Source organism: Pleurodeles waltl, chromosome 8 (assembly GCF_031143425.1).
Source record: "Pleurodeles waltl isolate 20211129_DDA chromosome 8, aPleWal1.hap1.20221129, whole genome shotgun sequence".
In the NCBI taxonomy this organism is placed as follows: domain Eukaryota; kingdom Metazoa; phylum Chordata; class Amphibia; order Caudata; family Salamandridae; genus Pleurodeles; species Pleurodeles waltl.
The window spans coordinates 1,249,986,974-1,250,003,930 of NC_090447.1; the positions used below are offsets into that span (position 1 = coordinate 1,249,986,974).

Genomic DNA, 16,957 nt, shown 5'->3' on the forward strand with positions numbered 1-16,957 from the left:
GGCATGTGTTTGGAAAAGCTCTTTGAAACAGTTCAAGATACACATGTCCCACGGTAAAACTCTCAAAATTTAAATGTGACACCAGTGGCCCCTGGAAGTATGTCTTGTAAATGTTTGCAAACATCCAACCTCCTTGATGGGGTTCAGAATAGATCACTATAAATAAAACTAAAGATAAATGAATTTCTACATAAGGCTACTGCCGTACTCTGCACAATCCTCCAGAGCAACAGAACAAAGGTACAAAGCTGCACCCTCCTAGGACATAAAAACACGTATAAAGTCTTTAAAAGTTTAAGAAAATAAAGATGGAGTATGAAGTAGATGAGGAGACCTAAGGACTCTGTAGTACACAATGTTGAAAAACACGTTTATCATAAGCACAATAGAAAGGTAATTTGGTGCAGCATAAGGGTGTACAACTGATGCCACCAGGTAAACAATGATATCATCATTTAACAAATTCTCCAAAATCCTAAAAGCCCCCATTCTGACGAATTTAAGTAATTGAACAATGCCTACAACACATCCCACTCAAAAGGTGAAGAACCTGGATCGCCAGAAGGATTTGTCCTGCAATGCCACGCGTTTGTTACCTTAAAAAGGAAACCCATATTAATTCTACTCACTTAATATGATTGATCTGTTGCAATTATTTCTTTATGACTCCTGTGCGAGTCTTACTTTGAACTATTCATGTATTATGAACCATTCTTCAGTTATTCAGATTTGTCAATGGGGATGCTTCTTAGATTTTGAAGAATTTGTAAAGTAAGGTGCTTAGAAAATAGGAAAAAAGAAATTACCCCAGAAGAAATCATGCAGTATGAACACAATGTCTGGACTCACCAGGAGAAACAAGATTTGCAGATGGAACGATAAGACAAAGGTAAAATAAGCTTGTGAGATTTAAAAAGTTGATCCATTAGTATTCTATAAACAGATTGCCATTCCACAGACCACCCAAACTAGCATATTATAATCCTACAGTACTTTTGTGTTAGTTAGTTTATCTCAATGATAAAGCTGCATATAGGTGGAGTGGTGGCCCCGATGCAGTTCATTAAGCCTCTTCTCACTCTAACTCCCTCATCACCATTGCAGTGGCAAGTCAGTGAGTGCCTTACACTGAAGGTCTGTTATTTTATGGGTTCTAAATAATCATCAGTCTGCTAAGAGCAGTAAAAGAAATTTGACCAATTAAATACCCAGTTGTGATTTTTCTGATGTGCATAAAATGTGTCTGCATTTTATTCCAAATTAAGTTATTCATAGAGGTTGTACATATGTTTGCGGGAACAGATTAGCTTCTTGTGTTTATTTTAATGAGGACAATTATGAATACCTGCTTTCCTGCTTATGGAGATGACATAGCCAACAACATCCACCTCGGCATATGGGGCACAAAAAGAGGGGTCCAACAATTCGTTGAAATCAACAGCACGCCTTGGACTGTAAACGCTTGCAAGTATTTCCTGTGAAGGCTCAAGACATAAAAGCAAAGAAAAAATAACTACTGTTTTTTAACACTTAAAGAAAATTTCAACATTTGCAAGTAGCAGTATATTCCCTTACCTGCAGCTGCTGGTACTGTGTTTTCTTTGTAGCAGTCAACTGCACATCACTTGTGTCAGATTTGCCTTTGGAATGTGATGTTGACAGATGGTACATTCTGTACCTTCCTCCTTCTTTTAACAAGGAACGAACATCTGAGAGTGGGCGCCAGATGTTCAATATGAAGGCTAGACAAACATATACATAATCTTATAAATCCATGAGAAATGACGTATGGGCATATTTCTACATATGAAAAATTTGAAAATACTCGGAATTGTAGGTAGCAGCAATATCTAATTCTACTGACTAGTCTTGTCTTTTAAGAAATGGACTGAAATCCTCAGGAGAAACCGACATTCCAATTGTCTAAGATATTCAGTATGTTAGCCACCTTTAAGGTTCGATAAAGAGACACACCAACTTTAGAAGTGGGGAACCTGGGTGGCATTAGTATGTAATATTAAAAATATATATTTGTAAGCGTTTTGAAACTTATCCGAAAGATATTTTATATGCAAATATTATTGCGAAGCCATAGCTTTCTTTCTCAAGCACAGTGTTAAAAAATAAAAAGCTGAAACAAGAAACATTCGGGAGGGTGGAAAGGCATCAGGAGAATCACGCAGCACAAATAGTTGCCATCCAGACAATTTATATTTCTCATATCTCCTCCAAATTGTTCCTGAACATGTGGAATTTTCTGAGATCTGTAGGAAGCTCGACTGGTGTGTGGTGGACACCTATGGTGTTGACACCTCATACCAGGTCCGGGCAACCTCTATTTCTGAATGAAAACAGCCTCTAGGAAGCCAGGGCTATCTAGAGGTAGCTGTAGATGAGTAGCCAAGACTTATCTAGGAGAGATGCAAAGCATATGCAATACCACAATAGTCACAAAGTAAATTATGACACATGAAAGGAACCACATAGTGTTACAAATATAAGGGTATTTATTACAGTAACACTAAATTATATTACTTACAGGACGTTCCCCCAAACAGAGGTAACACTAAATATATGTACAATAGCAATCAGAAATTAGCATAGAAAACAACAATTGGCAAGAATTGTAGAAAATAGCTAGGGCCCTAGGGGAGGGCCAAACCATATACTAAAATAGTGGAATGCGAAGTGAAGTCCCCCATCCAAGGGTATGGATTAGTTAGAGGGGAGCTGGGAGAACTTGGGATCCCAACATGGGAGTACCTTAGTGACCCCCCCAGCGACCAGGAGAGCAGAGGTAAGTACCTGGTTTTCCCAAGGACTAACAAGAGGACTTGGAAAATTGATTCTGCAAGAACAGGCTCAGACCAGTGTAACCCAAAAGTGGATTCTGGAAGAAGAGGGCCTGCAAAAGAAGGGGATAGAGTCCAGACCAGGACGTAGTGTCCAGTCGGGAAAGGAGTCACTACCCACCCTTCAGTGGATAAAGATTCAGGTCGACGGGGAAAGAATAAAACTTGCTGTGGAGCCCAGGAGCTGCAGAGGAGTCCATGGAGCACTGCAGATGATGTCCTACGTCGGTTGCCGGGTCGCAGATGGTCAGTGGTTTGGAGAACCACCAACAAGCCTTGTCAATTGCAAGAGGAGACAAAAGAAGAGTTGCAAGGCTGAAGAGGACCAGCAAGGTCCAGGGGACACGACCCTTGGAAGGTAGTCCGGGCTGACCCTCAGCAGTCGGGAGAGCCAGAAGAAGCAGTCACAGCCCCCACAGGCAACCCACTGGCAGCAGGCACAGTAAGTTGCAGTGAGGTCCAATCAGCACACCTGAAGAGGAGTCCCACGTCGCAGGAACAGCAGAGGAGAGACTGCCCTTGCAAGGATGAAGTACTGGGGGCCGGGGCTACTCGGATCCTGAAGATCCCTTGGAGCAGGAGACAACAAACCTTGGTTGCTGCAAGAGTTGCAGAGCACAGGGGTACTGTCCTGCAAGGAGAGGCAACAGCTCACCGTCTCCCAAGTTGGACAGCGGGCAGAGAGGACCAAGGGGACCACTCCAGACCACCACTTGTGATGCAGGATCCACACAGTTTCAGAGACCAGATCCATGCAGCCGGACGTCGTTGCTGTAGGTGCCTGCAGAGTCAGAGGAATGACTCCTTCACTCCAAGGGAGATTCCTTCTTGCTTCTTGGTGCAGCTGAGGTCTTGCCGACCCCAAAGGATGCACATCCGGGGAAATGTTGCAGTTGCTGGAAGGAGCCAGGGAAACAATGTTGCAAGGCGAGGTCATCGCTGGAGTTGCAGTCTTGTCAGTCCCTGAAGTGTTCAGTTCCAGTTCCAGCGGCAAGGAGCAGAAATAAATGATGCAGAGGAGTCCTGCATATTGAATTGGGGGACCTGCCCGCAAAAGAGTCCCTAAATATCCCTAAAAAGGGTGTTTGGTCACCTTGCACAGTGACCAACTATCAGGAGGGTTCTCTGACATCACCTGCCTGACCTGGCAACTCTGAGTTCCCACCAAATGTGCCCTTCAAAGCAAACCAGTGGTTTGAGGAGGCTACCTCTTCCAAGCCTTGTAACACCTAGTTAGAAGGGAGAGGGTGCTGCCCCCCTTTTTTCCCACAGGAAATCTTTTGCTCTGGCTTGCCCTGCCTGAGCTAGTCAAGCAGCAGGAGGGCATACTCCTGTCTGAAGGGCTGCATCAGCGCAGGCTGCCTGGAAAACCCTGGAAGACTGGTAGGAGCAATACTGGGGGGTCCCTCTAAGGAGCCCCCAGAGTGCATGGAATCATACAACTAATACTGGCATTAGAATTGGGGTATGATTCCGACATGTTTGAAACCAAACATGCCCAGGTTCGGAGTTACCATTACGACCTGTGTCCAGTACATAGTCAAAATGGCTTCCCCGCACTTATGAAATCCAGTGCAATGGAATTTGAGTTCGTAGGGGCACCTCTGCTCATGCAGGGGTGCCCTCACACACAGGGACCCGCACCCCGCACTTTGGGCTCGAAGGGCCTACCATAGGGGTGACTTACAGTGACCTGGTGGTAGTGACCTGTGGTAAAAGGGTGCATGTACCTTTTTCACACAGGCTGCAATGGCAGGCCTGCAGACACATTTTGCGTGGGCATAATACATGCTGTAGCCCATAGGGGACCCCTGGTGTCCCAATGCCCTGGGTACCAAAGTACCATAAACTAGGGACTTATAAGGGGGCACCAGTATACCAACTGTGAAGTCACAAGGGTCCAAGGTAACGAAATATGGAGGGAGAGAGCACACTCACTGAGGTTCTGGTTAGGACTCCAGTGAAAAAAGTCTAAGCACACTGATAGAAGGCAAGAGGTGGGGGTTACCATGCCAAAAAGAGGGTACTTTCCTACAAGAGCTACCCTTCGTACCAGCTATGTTTGCTCAAGAGAATTTACCTCATTATTCTCATTCATCTAATTCCTAGTAGGAGCAGCCTCCCTTTATCTTTCCACTTCTTGGCTGTCACAATCTAGGCTGCAGCAGTGCCTAAGATAGGCACCAAAAATATAATCCAGCAAGCTAAGGAGGGGAGATTGTATTCAGGATATCATTCTTTAATCTGCTTCCAGGTTTGAAAACAAATCTGCCCAAAATGTTGCTTTCTAAAGATAAATCTGGAATTACTGTTAGGACAGGAATTTGTGCAACATGTGCTCCCCGCCCCAAGTGCCTTAGTGAAGCTGGAATCCTGACTTTTACCTTGTCCAGGGTAATTTAGCAAGTGCACAGAGGCTTAGGCCTGTTCCTGGTAATGTGAGGTTCAGGGACTATTTTGTTACCTGGAGGGGCACACAAAGTGTACTCTTGCAGTTGGCAATGGGTATCTCCATGCCCTGGATGCATCCCAAAGAGCAGGGATGGCAGTGCACCATGTTATTGTAATCTATAGCATGGGCAGACCTTTTTCTTTGTGTTAAGAAGAGGTTCGGCTATTGGGTCCTCTTGTGTAAAGACCTGCCATTGTGTGAAATCCAGAACCAAGTGCACGTGCAGTGAGTATGTAAGCATATGTATTTTTTTAAAGATATATTTATTGGCATTATTAATATGCAAAGCAGACATCAATATACAACTTGTTTGCGTGCACATACATTAGGGTGCATCCTTAATAATTGACACTGTCAGTGTACATCGTATACATCGCTTCAAGCTAGTGTCGAGGTACCCTACAGGACAGATTGTGGCTGCTGCGTTCCCAAAATATGTTAAGGGTTCCCACGATAATTCAAGGCTGCTGAGTTTGTCTGACCTTGGTGGTGGAGCTGTTGATCTTTCAAAATTTAATCATGCCATATCACCATATATCCGAGTGTTATCCATATGGGCAGACTACAACACTACAAAACTAAGTAGCTGTGTCTTAATAACATGAGGTCTCTGAGGTCTGTGCGCTCATGCGGTGACAATACACAGTAAGTCAGTACTGAAGCAGTAAGTGTGGGCGATGGGGCAGCCAACAGCAGCAAAAGCAAATAACTAATTGGTGCACTGGCGCTCCTAGCGACAGCACCAGAGAAGACACCCCATGACCCATGCTCAAAGTATCCCGCACTGCTGCGATGATAAACCTCTGTGCAGTACGTCTCCCCTGTTCCCTTCAGCAGGGTTAGGCTCGACATTCGCTATTTCAGTACTAGCCTTTGAGGGAGAATCATCACATATCAAGAGAACCTCATTCATCCACTACTTCAGAACAGAGGTGGGATATGGGGTGACGTCCGAGTTCCTTGGACTCCGCTCTAATTAATGCCCGCTCTTCAACTTTGGCCCAGCATGTAACCTCCCGTATCCATTTGGTCAAGACAGGTCCCTCGGGGGCCTTCCAAGACAGCGCTATGCTGCGCAGCACCTGTGCCAGAGCCAGATCGACAAATGTATTCCCCACCTGTTTAGAGGGTGTTCTAACCAGCAGGCCCAGCAGAGAAACCTCCATACTAATAGGCAGAGACCTATCGAGGGTCGAGTTAAGGCGTGCAATGACCGTATTCCAACAGACCATTAAAGTGGAGCAGTCATGTGGTCAAAGTCAGCATCTAGGGTTGGGCAGCTCTGGGGTTCACCTCCATATATGGCTTGAAGTCTATGGGGGTGAATTATGTTCCGTGTGTGAAATTGAACTGGATAAGCTTAAGGTGGGTATTTCGAGACACCCGAGATGCATATGCAATCACTCGGTCTCACTCGGCATCCGACAGCTCCCTGCTCAGGTCCCCATCCCAACGACCCCTAAGGAAATGTAGTGGCCTATCCACCACAACGTTCAGTGCTTTATACAGCATGTCACCAAGTGGGAGCCTCCACCCATTGTAAGCATTGTTTGGAGTAGTGGATGGGTGGGGGGGGGGGGGTTCCTCTATGCCCTTCCCCACAAACTCCTCGGGGATCGAACCAGGGCCTTGTACCTCAGACATTGACCCACAGGGAGGTCAGCCTGCTCCATGAGATCCTCAAGGGATTCCAGTATTGTTTTGTGTATAGCAGTTGCCCACTGTGTGCAATCCCGCTGTGGTTCAGGAGTCCTTTTGTCCCTGTGTAAAACAGCGAGGGGGGGGGTCTCTGAGCGGAAGCCTCACCAGAGGGACCCGTTCATCTAAACGCCATGCACAAGGCCACGAGGGCTGCACCCGTCAGAACCCCAGCCTGGGGAGCTTTGAGCCATGGCCTAAGTAGTCTGGTCAACAATATGTCAGTGGCCCATCCACCACAGTCCCATTCCAATTCTGTCAGGCCAAAATTAAGTGACCCCACTAGCCATTGGAGCTGCGTCGCTACATAATAAAGCTCAAAACACGGTACTCCCAGACCTCCTACTGCAGAGGGGAGGCAAAGAGTAGCAAGAGCTACCCTTTGACGCCCACCATTCCATTTCAGATTCCTAAGGAATGCGTCTAAAGACCTGAACCATGCCACTGGGATTGTCACCGGTACGTTAACAAAATAAAATACAAAAGTCTTGGGAGCATAATCATCTTGGATAACGAGACTTGTGCCATGAAGGGTAGCCTAAGGGAGTGCCAAAAACGTATGCATGAACGGAGAGCTCAGTAGATCATTCCCAGGTTACCCTTGCTAATATCAACCTCATCATGGTAAATTTGGATATCAAGGTATTCAATGTGTGAGGTGCCCACTTAACATCTGCTGGGTAAGTAGAATGCAGGACAGAACCCACAACCACTGGGTACACACACGTTCCCACAACCACGGGGAACACAAACATCTTCCTTCTATTAAGGCGCTGCCCCGAATACCGACCAAATTCCTCCATCGCTTGAAGTGCCCAGGGTAGCGCATGCTCCCCATCTCTCAAATAGGCCAGGTCACCTGCATGTAATGATATAATATGTACTGCCCCTCCTTTATGTATCCCCTAGTCATGGCCCATCCTCCTAAACCACTACGCTAACGGTTCTATCGCTATAGCAAACAATAAAGGGGAGCGTAGGCACCCTTGTCTGGTACCTCAGTGTATATCATACATGCCAGAAACTTGGCACCCAGTCTTATCTCTCGCCGTCGGGGAGGCATACACCAACATAAATCATTTTTTCCATGTCTCTCCCAGCCCCATGTAAAGCATGATGGCTTCTAGATAATTCTACCTCACTGTGTCGAAGCCCTTTACGAAGTCGACTGACACTACCGTTGCTTTAGTATCAGGCGGATGGGGGAGACCGTACAGTACAGTACACAATCTATGGAGATTATGGGAGGTGTTCCGGGTAGGTATGAACCCACATTGGTCACTGTGAATCTAAGCCTGCATATGTGGCAGCAGCCTATTGGTTAAAACCTTACTTAGGATTTTAAAATATGTATTGAGCATACTAAGAGATCATACAGCGTCAGGTAACAGTCCTGAACGCCACATTAATATGCATAGGTGAGTGTACCAATCAGCCATTTGATATTTTGATCCCAGTGATCGGGATTACTGTTGAGTGGGGGTGAACCACCAAGGCCAGTGATTGTCCAGCTTTGCTTTCCTGTTTATATATCCTGTATAGTTGTGGCACCTACGTCTCTCAAGAGCAACAGCATATTCCTCATGGACGCCCTGCAAGCATGGGTCTCCTTTTTTTACGACGTTGGGTATTCTCACACACCTTCACCCAGGATCTATCTGTGCCAGATTTGTATTTATCCAGCCACGCCCAGGCTTCCTCAGGGTCCTGGCAGAATTGTGTGCCAACAACTTCAGTCTAGAGGGGAAGAGCAAGGCATAGGATATCTCCTCATCCCGAAGTGCTCTTTTCACTGACAGAAAGGTGGTGCATTTGGACTGTACAGCCGCTGTGAAATCTGGGAACAAACTGTCCCCTCCCCTCCCCAAAGGGTCCAGTCTCACGTGCCCTCCGCAACAGCAGAGCACGGTCACGATAATGAAGAAGTTTAGCAGCAATGGGTCTGGGCCTCCTACTAGGCAGCGGCTGCCGTGCCGGGACTCGGTGTGCTCTCGAGAGAGCAAAGAAGGGTGTGAGGCCGTCTACATCCATGAGGGTTTACAGCCATGGCTCCAGCAATTTCACCATGTTCTTTCCTACCACACTCCCTGGCAAACCAACAATACGGATATTTTTACACTGACTGCGCTCTTTAGTGTCCTCTGCTGTATGCTCCTGTTGGTCCAATCTGTCCACTAGTTCTGATCCCTGGTGTTTCAGTGCCTGATGGGATGGTTATAGGTCAGTTACCGAGGACTCCACATCCCTCACATTATCTGAAAGCTTCTGATGGTCTGCACGTGGCAACCCAACTCAGCAGTGTCTTTGCCTATGTCCCGCTGCAGGGTAAGCTCAGAGTCTTCAATGGACCCAAATATTTTATTGAGGGTATCACGCATTCCCTCCGTCATGGGGTCTACATTCATCCCGAGGCTGGAGTACCGTGCAGGTCTTTGAGGGCTTGTCCCTGCGCTTTGGGCTTTGGTTTACCCATGGCAGACACTGTCAGGAGTCACAGCTTCACACCAATATCCCGCCCTCATTCAGTAAATCAGGTTAACAGTGTTTTCTGAATAGGCCCCCAGGGGGGACGACACGTCTGTCCCAGAAAACAGCAGCAGAGTAGCTCCTTCTTCGCAGTGCTCAAGGTTTACAGTTTCATGCCAGCTCCATGCACTCACCCTTCTTGAGCCCACCCAGGGTTTCAGTGCATCTTTTCCCAGCAGTAGCGGGGTAGCAGAGCGTGCGTTCCCTCAAGTACACAGCCATATCGACCAAGGGCACTCACCAAGGTTGAGCACCCGTCGTCTTGTGCCAGCAAGCTGCCATACCCCCACACAGGAGCCACCACCCACGACGTCCCCCCACGTAGGCCCTAACTCATGGCACCTGTCGCCGCACTACGCCAACAGTACGGGACAGTACCAGACAGGCGGCGAGGGGGCACGTTGGCAACGGACAAGCTGCAGCAGCGCTGATCGCCTGCCGTAATCAGCAGGATTTTGCAGTCCCGGTGAGGAGCAGCAAGATTATGCGTCCTCCATGTTGGCTCCCGTGGCCATGCCCCATGTAAGCATATGTATGGTAATTGGAATTTGCGTGCTGCACAAGTCTGAGTACTGAGGCCACTGGGATCCATTTTGAATACCCCTGGTTTTTGAATGGCACAAAATCAAGGATCAAAAAAGATTGCCCCAGAGGGTTGAAGTGTATTGCCTGTATTACTGTTGCTGGAGGCTGAGACTACAGTTTCTGTTATTGAAGGTGGGGATGTTTCTAGGCAGGGTCTGTTCTTTTGTTTGTTTTCGATAATTACTTCAGGAGGGCTGATGACAGCCAAGGGCAACGATTTCACACTTCATTGTGCCGCTCTTTTGGACACTCCTGCTTGAACCAGCCCCGTTGTTATAAGCTGTGAGGGCCGTCACTTAGCATAAAGGCTGTGTCTGGAAACCAATGTGAGTATTACATTTGAAAGAGAACCAACCAAAAGTGGCTCAGAAACATTGGACAGTGGCACCAAATCCTGTCTTGAAAATGTGAATAAAAATGGGGAACCCACATATACCACTTTTTTTCCAGTCCTCAGGTTTTCCTGACCAATTGAAAGATTGCTGTGCAGTGTGCTCAAAGAGTTGCTTTGCAGCCAGGGCTGGTGACTGCCGGACAGCTAGAGATGAGATCACATAATTTAAAGTCTGTACTTCCTGCTGGAAGTACTATGGATCGTCTTGAACTTCCTAAAAGCCTGTGTGCTGAAAGAAGGAAGGTGTGTGTCCTACCTTACTGGGGCAGAGACTGACTAGGAGAAGCCCAGCATGTTCACAGAGTAGGTAGCACCCAGAAAAGCAGACTTGTCAATGAAGCGAAGCAGAGTGTGACATGTGTCGCAAAGAGCTCCCGCCTGACGCTCTGGTGCAGTGTCTGTGATAGTTGAGGAGAACAAATGTTGTGTGTGGCCTGGAAGTTTGCCACACACTTGAGAGTAGTGGTGCTGCTGATGCTATGAGGGAGAACCATGTTCTCTGCCAAAGCAGGAAGCCCTTATTGGACCACCACAGGCCAGTACTGCCACACAGAAAACAATGCAAAGGAGTCTGCAACTGCCACATTATAACCCCCTCTACCTCTACACCTGCCATGGAAAGCTGCAGCCAAAGTTAAGTGCTGCAATGGAGATCTGTGTCATTGATTACCCAGTGAACTTTGTTTGAGCAAGGCTGCTGGTTTGGCTGCCGCAGGAGGCCAAGGTCATGAGGGGGGGAGTGAGCTCAAATCGCATCTCCCGCACAACCTGAACTGCTACAATAACCAGCAGATAAATATGGAGCTTAGCCTGCACTGGGGACAAGAGACAAATGTGCGCAGCCGACATTGCTGCACATGCAAAGACTTTTTGCAGAAGGGGCCTGTGAAAGTATCTGAGCCACATGCACCAGAGCCTAATCCTGCATACATGCAGCACAAATTGGAGACTATAGATACACGATCGTGGGTGGAAGGGGGTGACTGAGAAGAAGGGGTGTAGTGCCTCCCTGTTTCATGCAACTTGGTTTGCAACACTTTACTTTGTTTCGTTGAACTGTGTAGCATTTAGTTCTGCTGTGTTATAAAAGTAATTTTGTTTAATGAAAAAGTTAGGCATTGGGCTCAACAATAGGTTACTGTGTCTATTGAATAGCTATTGAGTTCTTTACCTTCACACTACCCTCCTAAGTCCCTAACTGCTCACTCTAGATACCCTGAGAATTAGTGGTGGAAAGGGCTGTACTTGGTTCAGACTGGAGAGCTAGCTGGGATGAACCCCAGGACACCAGTGCCAAACTACCTCACTGAGCATGGTTCAGTAGCTCCTGTATACTCTGTAAACTCCCCAAATGGGGTCTGGCAAATATTTAAAAAAGAAGGATGGAAGTGTCACCTGCAGAGCAATTGCTGCAGACACATAAGCCATGTGCTCCAAGCTGACTGCCAGGAAAACCCAACAATCCCCAAGCAACAACTAGCAGGGCACAAAGAGGGACAGACAGCTTCATAACAAGCGAGCAGGAAGCCAGCACAGTGCATACTGGTGTCATGGGAGGAACAAGCCTTATTGAGATAGGTGGCCCGTATAATGCAAGTACACAGACCTGCCAGACAAAGGCTGCACTGACAGGCACAGAAGTGGGAGGAATAGAGTGAAAATCCAATAGGAGTCCTAGTACCAGACAGTGGGTGCAAATGGAGGTGAAGAAATTAACAGGACCCTGCGCTGTGGTGCATGCTCTACATTTGGCCCACAGAGAAGGGGGTACTCCTGGGAATTCTCCCAGGAAGGCGGCAGGCCAGCAGAAAAACATCAGAAGTTAAATAAATATGGAGGAGAGTTATCTTTTCAGTTAATATCCACGTAGCTGAGGGCTCTAACCACTCACTAAACTCAGTAGAGATGAAGACAATGCCATTCAGATGGTCAGGGCAATCATCTCAAAGGCTCTGTATCCTGGGGCAAATATCACTCTTTCAACACTCAAATCTCAGGGTAGCATGGGCAAGAAGTCACAGGTTTCTTAGGGAGGTAGTGTGGGGGGACAGGAGCTCAGAACTCAACAATAAAATAACAGAAATAACTTCAACATTCAGCCTTGTGCTATCTTTTAAAGCAAAACAACAAACAACAACACTTTTAATCATACAATGGTAGTAAATTCAGTACAACTGAACTTTACATACACAGAAGTGATCCTGGGTGTGATCCTCCTTTATGGCTACCACTGCTGACTCCTCTAGCAAACCGCCCTTGGGTGACCCCTTTGCTGGCTAGTAAGGAAAGGTCCAGGATCTCATACATTCAAGAACAGGCCTCAACCACGGCTCACACACTGAGGTTAGTGTGATACCAGGGACAAAACAAATCTAAGTATACAAGATCATCATGCAGTTAGGCACTTGGAACAAGGGTACATGCAAGTGTTCCATGAAGGGGGCATTCCTATCCCAGCAGTGGTATTACTAGTTGGCACAACTGAGGTTCTTAATGGAATGGACAAGGAGAGAAAACGACAAAGCTTGGTGTAAAATTGAACACAACTTGTAGTGTAGACTACTACGGGAAGTACCAAGAAAGTATTGTGATGCTAAGCTCAGTCTCCTGGTCACTAAACAACCATGAGAACATGGGACCAAATGGGGACCAGGCAGAGATTAACCTCTTTTCCATGCCACCTTACCCTGCTCTGGCCCAACCCAGATTTCTTCAAAAGCGCAAATTGGTCAAGGTTTGTGAGTGGAGTGAAAGATAATGTTGTACGATATTGGGTACGATACACAAAGGAATGTTGAAAATTCTTCTGCAAATGAAGGAGGCATTAGAGCTCCAGGAAGAAAAACACTTTTAGTACAAACAAGTGAGACACAGCTAAAAAGTGGATCAACAAAGGGTTTCACACTGTTTGAGAGATTTCTCCTCTGGGGTTGGGGGTTTGAGAGTGAGTAGGGCACACTGACATTGGGAGGTGCTCCTGCCCCAAACTGTCTTTTCTGCCACCTGAGGCCTAGATCATTCCTATGCCCATGGTAAGTAAGAGGAGATTTGTATTCTTTTGATCGTAGTTTTAACATTTAGGCTGGCAAAGAGGGGGTAGACAGAAATGCCCTCTCAATTGCAACGGTGAATGGCCCCTTAAAAGGGCTGTGGGTCAGCTGGCATTTTTTAACCCTAGAAACCGAAAATGAATCCAATCTGGTGTGGCTTAAGTGCATCCTGTGGTATCATGGTATCTTGAACTCGGAATCCCCAGCAATCATCACATTATTGCTAAAAGCATACATTTTCTACATATTTCTTTGAGTGAATATTCCCAGAATCAGCGAGGATACCAAAAAGCGTACCCACACTTCTCCTGATAAAATGGTACCACACTTGTGCAGCCAGGAAGACTATCGTTGACAAAAACGACAACCAGGGACCATGCGCAGGCCACATTGACTTCATACAGTCACACTTTTTATCTGTTTCTACTGTGAGGCACAGGTCCAGATACACGAGGTAGGTACCGTTTTTATCATCAAATATGTTGGAACGCTGTGTAGTAGAAATTGTGTGAATCCCCACAGACTGCATAACTTTCCCTCAGAGACATGAGAGTAAAAATACATGATTCTGGCCAAAGTTTGAGGTTTGTAGGGCATTCTGGGGGAAGAAAACATTGTGGGATCAACACAAGTCAGACTACCCTGGACTCTGTTGGGTGTATAGTTTTCAGAAACATCTAGGTCTGGTAGGCTTCCCTGGCTGGCGGCTGCCGAGCCCAAATACCACAGCTGCCAACATCACCAAATGGGTCCACTTGTATAACAAAAGTTTGCTGTCTTCATGTTATGTTTTGTGGCCTTTCCTGTTGTACGCGATAAGCCCAACCACACAAGTCAAGTACTGTTGTTATCAGAGGTACAGGAAATATAATTTCTATCCATTTTGGCTTCTAAATGTAAACCAATGTGCTGAGAGTTAACTCTATCTGAGGGGACACATTTTTGTGAAATGCCCCGAATAATATGGTAGTTTTGGTAAACCTCAAATTCAGAGTTGGACAAATAGTAACTATTTCTTATTTCAGTAGCTGTGGCACATTTAAAAAAATGCATGTGTTTACTTCATACACATTTTTCATTCCTTGTAGCTTCCTATATTAATAGATGCATGGCCATTGCACAAGGGAAACCATCATAAACTGCAGCTCAGGTGGACCCTCTGGGAAGCTCGTGCTTTTTTGTTTTTGTTTTTTTAACAAAAAACACAATATTTTCCTGCAACCAAAAGGATCTGACATAACGGTATTTACTTTTGTCCATCGTCTATTAGGGCAAAAATTTTAAGATGAAAACGTTGTCACCTATTTCTATTTTTTCTGACTGATTTTCATGATTTTGTTTTATTTCAAAGAATAGTTTCTCTGGGAGCCCATGAGCGATCTTCTGAATTCAAACGTATATTTTTTAGGAATGTTTCAGAAAGCTTTCTGGGATTTACTGTGTTTTTTTCATTGTTTTCACACCCATTTCCACCACAAACACATAAAAAGGAAAAATGGATTAGCACTTGGAAAAATGCAAATATCGTGTTTTTTAACAACTCTGCTTGATCCTGAAAGTTGTGGCGATGTTAGCATTAGAAACCCTTTGTTAGAAAAAAACGCACATAACACTTTCTGGCACAGGACTATGTAAAAAATAAATTGCAATATTTTGGCTATTTCCTCCGTTTTCACTAGAGGAATCCACAGACATGTAGCATGGGAAAAAGACATAAATGAGGCCTGGATATATTTGTGGGAAAAAAAGTTATAACTCATAAGCTAGAAGTGCCCCAAACTTAAAAAAGAAAGGAAGTGCACAGTCCTGGGGGTGACAAAGCATCGCAGCTATTGGGGTAAAATTATTACACGAGCAGCAACATGGAAGTCCCTTTACATCATAAATGAAAGCTTTTTTGGACTTCACCGACTCTGAAAAAACCAGCCTGGTTCACAGACGATCTAACCACCTCCAAAAGCATCTGCCAGAAGCTCAAAAAGAAATGGATCCAAGAACGCACACCCGACAACCTCGCCACCCTCAAAAACGCCAACCGTGAACACCACCAACGGATCCGCCTCGCCAAGCGCGCCCACTTCACCGAACCCATCAACAACAACGCCCACGACTGCAAAGAACTCTTCGGCATCGTGAAGGAACTCTCCAACCCAAAAGCCAACTCCAACGACATCCCGCCCTCCCAGAAACTCTGCGACGACCTCTCCACCTTCTTCCACCAGAAAATCGCCACCATCCACGACAGCTTTAACACCGGTCCACCGCCAGACCCCACCCCCGACGTCTCCTCCCACGACTGCCGCCTCACCGCCTGGACCCACGTGGACGATGCAGAAACCATAACAACCATGAACACCATCCACTCAGGTTCCCCTACGGACCCTTGCCCTCATCACGTATTCAACTCAGCCAACGCCACCATCGCCCCCGAACTCCGCAAGATCATCAACCTCTCCTTCACTTCCGCCACTTTCCCGGACAGCTGGAAACATGCAGAAATCCAACCCCTCCTCAAGAAACCCAAAGCCGACCCCAACGATCTCAAAAACTTCCGTCCGATCTCTCTCCTCCCTTTTCCAACTAAGGTCATCGAGAAGATCGTCAACACTCAACTCACCCACTTCCTCGAAGACAATTCCATCCTGGACCCCTCACAATCCGTATTCAGACGAAACCAAAGCACTGAGACTGCTCTCCTCGCCGCCACAGATGACATCAGACATCAATTGGACAACGGCGAAACCTCAGCCCTCATCCTCCTCGACCTATCAGCCGCCTTTGACACAGTCTGCCACCGCACCCTACTGACCCGCCTCCAGGAAGCCGGCATCCAAGATAAAGCTCTCCACTGGATCTCATCCTTCCTCTCCGACAGAACTCTGAGAGTCCGTCTCTCCCCTTTCCGCTCCAAAGCCACCAACCTCATCTACGGCGTCCCCCAAGGATCCTCCCTCAGCCCTACGTTGTTCAACGTCTACATGGCCCCCCTCGCTAAACTGGCCCACCAACATCATCTCAGCATCATCTCCTACGCCGACGACACCCAGCTCGTCCTCTCCCTGACCAAAGACCCGCTCACCGCCAAAACAAACCTCCACGAGGGACTAAAAGCCATCGCCGATTGGATGAACAACAGTCGCCTGAAACTCAACTCCGACAAGACGGAAGTCCTCATCCTCGGGCGCACTCCCTCGGCCTGGAACGACTCTTGGTGGCCCTCCGACCTCGGACCCCCGCCCACCCCTGCCAACCACGCAAGAAACCTCGGCTTCATCCTGGACTCCGCCCTCACCATGTCCAAACAGGTCAGCGCCGTCTCCTCCTCCTGTTTCAACACCCTTCGAATGCTCCGCAGAATCTTCAAGTGGATTCCAACAGAAACCAGAAAGACGGTGACCCA

At 46.8% G+C, this 16,957-nt stretch overlaps 1 protein-coding gene across 3 annotated transcripts in view; it reads right to left on the reverse strand.

Moving 5' to 3' along the window:
- The window catches only part of BRCA2 (BRCA2 DNA repair associated), a 584,634-nt gene that overhangs the window by 90,900 nt on the left and 476,777 nt on the right, over window positions 1-16,957 (reverse strand). For all 3 annotated transcript variants that reach the window (XM_069205562.1, XM_069205563.1, XM_069205564.1), the window contains 2 exons: window positions 1,576-1,742; window positions 1,346-1,484 (listed from right to left, as the gene is read on the reverse strand). In XM_069205562.1, coding sequence (XP_069061663.1) covers window positions 1,346-1,484; window positions 1,576-1,742 — 306 coding nt within the window. The remainder of the gene's footprint in view (window positions 1-1,345; window positions 1,485-1,575; window positions 1,743-16,957) is intronic.